The 7,500-nt window shown below is 49.5% G+C and overlaps 1 protein-coding gene across 1 annotated transcript in view; it reads right to left on the reverse strand.

Annotated features, from left to right (window-relative positions):
• The window catches only part of LOC110166930 (histone-lysine N-methyltransferase 2C-like), a 72,537-nt gene that overhangs the window by 9,077 nt on the left and 55,960 nt on the right, over window positions 1–7,500 (reverse strand). Inside the window, 10 exon segments of the mRNA XM_055150998.1 lie at window positions 389–462; window positions 1,159–1,275; window positions 1,751–1,952; window positions 3,450–3,577; window positions 4,306–4,442; window positions 5,436–5,548; window positions 5,850–6,190; window positions 6,360–6,569; window positions 6,741–6,915; window positions 7,218–7,336. Of these exon segments, the coding sequence (XP_055006973.1) occupies window positions 389–462; window positions 1,159–1,275; window positions 1,751–1,952; window positions 3,450–3,577; window positions 4,306–4,442; window positions 5,436–5,548; window positions 5,850–6,190; window positions 6,360–6,569; window positions 6,741–6,915; window positions 7,218–7,336 (1,616 nt within the window).

Consider the following 7,500-nt stretch of genomic DNA (forward strand, 5'->3'; position numbering starts at 1 on the left):
CTAGTCCCAGGTCTAGTCCAGGTCTAGTCCTGGACTAGACCCGGACTAGACCAGGTCTAGCCCTGGTCTAGTCCCGGTCTAGTCCAGGTCTAGTCCAGGTCTAGTCCAGGTCTAGTCCAGGTCTAGTCCAGGTCTAGTCCAGGTCTAGTCCAGGTCTAGTCCAGGTCTAGTCCAGGTCTAGTCCGGGTCTAGTCCAGGTCTAGTCCAGGTCTAGTCCGGGTCTAGTCCAGGTCTAGTCCGGGTCTAGTCCAGGGTCTAGTCCAGGTCTAGTCCAGGTCTAGTCCGGGTCTAGTCCGGGTCTAGTCCAGGTCTAGTCGAGGTCTAGTCCAGGTCTAGTCCGGGTCTAGTCCGGGTCTAGTCCAGGTCTAGTCCCGGTGGTGGGTGGTACCTGGCAGGTCCTCCGGTGATGGTGGCGTCGATCACGTAGTCGTTGTCGATGCGAAACATGTAAACTCCACGATTCTAAAAACACAAAAATATGATTTTATCAAACAAAGAAAGAAAACGCTTCAAATCCTCATGATTAAACTTCAGACACACGAGAGGGCATCAGGTGTACAGGGAGGGCATCAGGAGTACGGGGAGGGCATCAGGAGTACGGGGAGGGCATCAGGTTAGGGAGGCATCAGGAGTACGGGGAGGGCATCAGGAGTACGGGGAGGGGTAGGGCATCAGGGAGGGCATCAGGGCATCAGTACAGGGAGGGCATCAGGAGGGCATCGGAGGGCATCAGGGTACGGGGAGGGCAATCAGGAGTACGGGGAGGAGTACGGGGAGGGCATCAGGAGTACGGGGAGGGCATCAGGAGTACGGGGAGGGCATCAGTATAACAGGGAGGGCATCAGGTGTACAGGGGGAGGGACGGAGGAGGGCATCAGGAGTACAGAGAGGGCATCAGTACAACAGGGAGGGCATCAGGAGTACGGGGAGGGCATCAGGATAGGGAGTACAGGCATCAGTACGGGAGGCATCAGGGACGGGAGGCATCAGGGTACGGGGAGGGCATCAGTACGGGGAGGGCATCAGTACGGGGAGGGCATCAGTGGGGAGGGCATCATCGGGAGGGCATCAGGAGTACGGGGAGGGCATCAGGAGTACGGGGAGGGCATCCGGTGTACGGGGAGGGCATCAGGTGTACGGGGAGGGCATCAGGTGTACCTGGGACTCGTAGAGTCGTTCTTTGCGGTTTGCCACTTCGCTCCTGATGATCGTCCCGATGTACTCGATCACCATGGTGCATTTCTCGATGTCCCGCGCCGCGTACAGACCCAGACCCTGAACACACCACAAGACCACGTTTAGACCACGTTAAGACCGGGTTTAGACCGGGTTTAAGACCAGGCTCCAAACCAGGCTCAAGACCAGGTTTAAGACCACGTTTAGACCGGGTTTAAGACCAGGTTTACACCAGGTTTACACCAGGTTTACACCAGGTTTAGACCAGGTTTAGACCAGGTTTAGACCAGGTTTAGACCAGGTTTAAACACAGTTTAAGTCCCCGGTTCAGTACTGGTTTTAGTCCTGGTCAAGTCCCTGGTTCAATCCCAGTCCAGTCCTGGTCTAGTCCTATTTCAGTTTAGTCCTGGTTTAGTCCTGGTTTAGTCCTGTTTCAGATTAGTTCTAGTTCTAGTCCAGTCCCATTTCAGTCTAGTCGTGGTCCAGTTCTGTCCCGGCTCAGTCCCGGCTCAGTCCTGGTTCAGTCCTGGTTCAGTCCTGGTTCAGTCCCGGTCTGGTCCGGGTCCGGTCTGACCTGGATGCGTGAACGGGCCAGGTACACGTTGCTCTTCCACTCGGCTTTCATGCGTCTGTACTGGGCAGACTTGGAGTGACGTCCCTGGTGGCCGCTGGACACGGACTCGCCCGGGGACAGGGACAGAACCCCGGGGACCAGACCCACGATGGAGCCCACCGAGCCCTGGCACCGCGGCGCCACGCTGGTCAGGAACGTCGGCCTGGAGAGGGAGGGCATCCGGGTCAAAACATCACACACACTTCACTACAGACGGAGTTTGTTTCACGTGGATCGAGCGAGAAAAAAATCTGACCCAGAAACCAGGACAAAGACGAGAACTCGACTGCCCCAAATCTAAGACGTTTTTTACTTAAAAGACGACGAAGACCAACTCCGCTCCCTTTATGTGGACGAAAAACACCAGATCCAGTTCTAAAAAAGACCAAACGACTAAACCTAGAATCTAAGAGCCTCTGAACTGATGATCCGTCCTGCGTCGTCCTCCACTTCACCGACTCTTTGGCGCAGGAGACCAGAGTTTAGTATCAGACGTTGATTCACGTTACAGGATTTCACATGTTGATTTGAGTTTATAAAAAAATTAACTAATGAAATTTAAGACCTTTGTGAAACAAATAAGACTTGAACAACAAAATTTAAGACTTTTTAAGGACTTAAATTACGAAAATGAGATTTAAGACCTTTTTAAGACTTTTAAAACCCTGCGGCTGCTCTGGGTTTAGACCTGAACTAGACCTAGTTTAGTTTAGACTTGCTTTAGACCTATTTTAGACCTGCTTTAGACCTATTTTAGACCTGCTTTAGATCTGTTTTAGACCTATTTTAGACCTATTTTAGACCTATTTTAGACCTGCTTTAGACCTATTTTAGACCTGCTTTAGATCTGTGTTAGACCTGCTTTAGACCTATTTTAGACCTGCTTTAGACCTATTTTTGACTCGCTTTAGACCTGTTTTAGATCTGTTTTAGACCTGCTTTAGATCTGTTTTAGACTTAATCCTGTTTTAGACCTGCTTTAAACCTATTTTAGACCTGTTTTAGACCTATTTTAGACCTGTTTTAGACCTATTTTAGACCTGTTTTACCTGTTTTTAGACCTATTTTAGACCTTTTAGACTTAGTCCTGCTTTAGACCTGTTTTAGACCTGCTTTAGACCTGCTTTAGACCTATTTTAGACCTGTTTTAGACCTATTTTAGACCTGTTTTAGTCCTATTTTAGACCTGCTTTAGACCTATTTTAGACCTGTTTTAGTCCTGTTTTAGACTTAGTCCTGTTTTAGACCTTTAGACCTTTAGACCTGTTTTAGACCTGTTTTAGACCTATTTTAGACCTGTTTTAGACCTATTTTAGACCTGTTTTAGACCTGTTTTAGACTTAGTCCTGTTTTAGACCTATTTTAGACCTGTTTTAGACCTGTTTTAGACTTAGTCCTGTTTTAGACCTTTTTTAGACCCGCTTTAGACTTGCTTTTAGACCTTTTAGACCTATTTTAGGCCTGTTTTAGACCTGTTTTAGACTTAGTCCTGCTTTAGACCTATTTTAGACTTGCTTTAGACTTGCTTTAGACTTGTTTTAGACCTGTTTTAGACTTAGACCTGCTTTAGTTCTGTTTTAGTCCCAGTTTAGTCCTGGTTCAGAGAGGAAGGTTGTGGGTTAGATTCTCAGTCAGGAGGTTGTGGGTTAGATTCTCGTACCTTTTGGCCTGCAATGCCTTGGGTTCGGAGCGGGCAGAGCCGGTCGGGTTGAAGGCGAGGGGCCACTCCATCAGAGGGTTCTTCCCAAATCTGAAGGTGTATTGCTCACAGGCCTCGACCCCGGGCAGCTGAGGAGACACGACGCAGTGATCGTCAGAACAAACACAGAACAGATTCAGCTCCGTCTTCTGCAGAGCTCCACACTCCCCCTCTCTGTGTGACGCTAACTGTAGGCACTGCTCTGTCTGAGGCTGGACTCTGAGCTGTGATGTCGCTGCAGAGAATCACTTGTGTTTTGTGGAGCGTTGTCCAAAAATCTCAACACTCAGATGATAATGAATTCTTAAACACGTAATAAAATTAAATATTCTTTTGAATGTGGGTCGAGTTCTAGAATTTATTGATGTGATGTTTCAGATATTGTGCAGGAGCCTAAAGAGCTCTGTGGGAGATTCACTGGGTTTAAAATAAATCTCCAAACTTCAGATCCAGAAATGTTTCTCCTTCTCTTTCTTAGTTTGTGATCAGCTCCACAAACATCATTTTCATTGTCATTTTAATCTCACGTGTTAAAGTCCTTTCAGCTGAAACTCTCTTGTCTTTGGGGCTGAATAACGGCTCCACTTTCTGAAGCGACTCAAAAAAAAAAAAAAAAAAAAACCTTTAGACTTTAGTTTACTTCTCATGACAGAAGAGTCTGAACTTTGTGCCAGTTTTTGTTTCATGTGGACAGTTCCGGGAATTGGAGATCTGAACCATAAACCAGCTCAGCGACAGTTTCTGACACAGCGTCGCGGGGGCGTCGCGGTGTGAGCCGCTCCCACACGTAGGGGGCGCTGTGGAGAAGCAGACGTACCGATTCGATGATGCGAGTGACCGCAGACGTGGTCAGGCCGAAGAGCTCCTCCCCCTTCAGATAAACAGGAAACAGTTTGAGGCTTCCACTGGACGCTCTCATCTGAGCGATGGGCTCCAGCACCTGCTCCCACACGGCTGAAAGTACAAAGCACCAACAAACATGTGAGCCAACTACAGGAGAGAAACAAACTACAGACGAAGTACAGACGGACTACAGACGGAGTACAGACAAACTACAGACAAACTACAGACAAACTACAGACGGACTACAAACTACACACAAACTACACACAAACTACAGACGGAATACAGACGGACTACAGACAAACTACACACAAACTACACACAAACTACAGACGGACTACAGACGAACTACAGACAAACTACACACAAACTACAGACAAACTACAGACGGACTACAGACAAACTACAGACGGACTACACACAAACTACACACAAACTACAGACGGACTACAGACAAACTACAGACGGACTACAGACAAACTACAGACGGACTACACACAAACTACACACAAACTACAAACTACAGACAAACTACAGACGGACTACAGACAAACTACACACAAACTACAGACAAACTACAGACGGACTACAGACAAACTACAGACGGACGGTACAGGGAAACTACACACAAACTACAGACAAACTACAGACGAACTACACACAAACTACAGCTGAACTACAGACAAACTACAGACGGACTACAGACGGACTACAGACAAACTACAGACGGACTACAGACTGACTACAGACAAACTACAGCTGAACTACAGACAAACTACAGCTGAACTAGACAAACTACAGCTGAACTACAGACAAACTAGAGACAAACTACAGATTTGTAAAAAGGTTTGAAACATGAGGAACTGAAACACTGAGGAAAAACAGAAACTAAACCAGGTCTTTGTTTGTGGTCCCTGTTTGAGTGAATATTACCTCAGTACTTTATAAGAGTATCAGAGTATCAGAGTGTATTACCTCAGTACTTTATAAGAGTATCAGAGTGTATTACCTCAGTACTTTATAAGAGTATCAGAGTATATTACCTCAGTACTTTATAAGAGTATCAGAGTATCATAGAGTACACAGGGAGTATTGTACATGTACCTTTGGGGGAGGAGCCCGTCAGGACCAGGTCTTCGTGTCCCTTTTCCACCACTTTGATTTTAAAAAGCGGCTGAGAGTCTTTCTCTTCGATGTAACACATGTACTTACACCTCCTGCACACAAGAGGCGCCACACTGTTAAACACGTCACTCAATATTACAGCAAAGCACTTCCTGAGGTGGGTCTCAATATTTCTCAATTAAAGTAAATAATAAAACATAATCATTAAAACAAAGACACTTGATCATCAGGCACAGATCTGTTACCATAGAAACACAACAGAGAAGAGTCTGAGCGACGAGTCACTGACGACCAGAGTCTGAGAGACCTGCAGCTCAGACCCGACTCACCTGCAGCTCAGACCTGATGTCACCCTCAGGAGGTGGTTGTCATGGTAACACAGGTGAGTCTTACCTGTGTCTGTGCCTCATGCTCCAGTAGAGGCGGTTGGCGTGGTAACCCACGGGGTAGATGGCGCTGTTGCTGTGGAAGGCGTGGAGCTGCGAGGGCAGGAGACGTCCCACGGCTCTGAACAGGAGGCTGCCCACTCTGAAGGTGTGCTGGCGCTCGCCGCGCTGCACCACGGCGGCGATCTGCCGCGCCTCGTCTCGCTGCACGTACACGCGCCGAAACACGGCGAAGCACCGCAGCTCCGAGTCGTACGGGTCGGAGGTCACGGCGGGGTCGTACGGCGAGGAGGACGGGCTGAGGGCGAGCGAGCGCGGCTTATGCAGGTGACACAGCATCGTCTTATCCTGGAACCACACACACAGTCACAACACTGCCCAGAATAATGCCCAGATGCCCTCCCCGTGTGTGTCAGGCCCCGTGTGTGTCAGGTCCCTCCCCGTGTGTGTCAGGTCCCTCCCCGTGTGTGTCAGGTCCCTCCCCGTGTGTGTCAGGTCCCTCCCCGTGTGTGTGTACCTTGAAGAATGTGCACTGGGCCTGGATGGCGCAGGTGAAGTGGTAGGTGTTGGTGCAGCGGAGGCGGTTGCAGCCGCTCGTGGCTCCGGTCTGTTGGCAGTGGGCACAGCGCAGGGTCAGGCCTCTCCTCAGCGCCAGCTCCACGTTGATCAGAGCTCCAGCCTGAGTCTCGTACACCTCACTGGACCAGAGCGCACAGTTCAGATGCACCTGCAGGGGGCGGCACAGAGGGCACAGAGGGCACAGAGGGCACAGTCAAACAGGAGTTTAAATTAAATATTTTTCAGATTTTTCAGACTATTCAAACAGAGAGCGGGCACACAGAGAGCGGGCACACAGAGAGCGGGCACACAGAGAGCGGGCACACAGAGCATCACTGACCCATAGATCCAGGTCGAGGTTGAGCAGGCGCGCGGGTCCGTCGGTCACTCCGTCTCCGTGCTGTTGGCAGAAGCAGCAGCGGCGCAGATCTTTGGGCGTCGGGTCTCCACGAAGACACGAGCCCAGAGTCTGGATGTCGTCGTCCGTCAGCGGCTCCGGGGGCACGCACGGCCCTCTGGGTAAAAACACACAACAAAGTCTGGACAACTCTTCAAAACACCAGCGGGGCAGAACTGAACGAGTCAAACATCTACACACAGTTTCAATCAACTTTATTCAACTTAATCCATTTTATTATTATTCAGAGGAGTAAAAGCGTCAGAGAAAATCCCCTCAGCAGGTGAAGTGCTGAGGCGGGGCTTTGTGGAGGGGGCGGGGTTATCTCACCTGGGAAGGGGGTGGGGCTTTGTGGAGGGGGCGGGGTTATCTCACCTGCAGAGGGGGCAGGGGTTTGTGGAGGGGGCGGGGTTATCTCACCTGCTCAGGGTGATGCTCACGCTCCAGCGTCTCCACCTGCAGCTCTTGGATCTCTTGGCGTGTCTCGGTTCTTCTCCCCCAGGAACAGCTCTGGGTCTGGGCTTCAGTTTAACCTTCACCTGCAGCAACAACCACACATTTACTAACAGGACTAAACCAGGACTAAACAAGGTCTAAACCAGGTCTAAACCAGGACAAAATTTACGTAATCTAATCCAGTCTAATCTAAAACTGAACACCCCAAGATTATAACCCGGCATAATCCTGGTTATAGTCGGGGCTC

The sequence above is a fragment of the Boleophthalmus pectinirostris genome, unplaced genomic scaffold (assembly GCF_026225935.1).
Source record: "Boleophthalmus pectinirostris isolate CB_2022bp ecotype Guang Dong unplaced genomic scaffold, ASM2622593v1 HiC_scaffold_15, whole genome shotgun sequence".
NCBI classification, from domain to species: domain Eukaryota; kingdom Metazoa; phylum Chordata; class Actinopteri; order Gobiiformes; family Gobiidae; genus Boleophthalmus; species Boleophthalmus pectinirostris.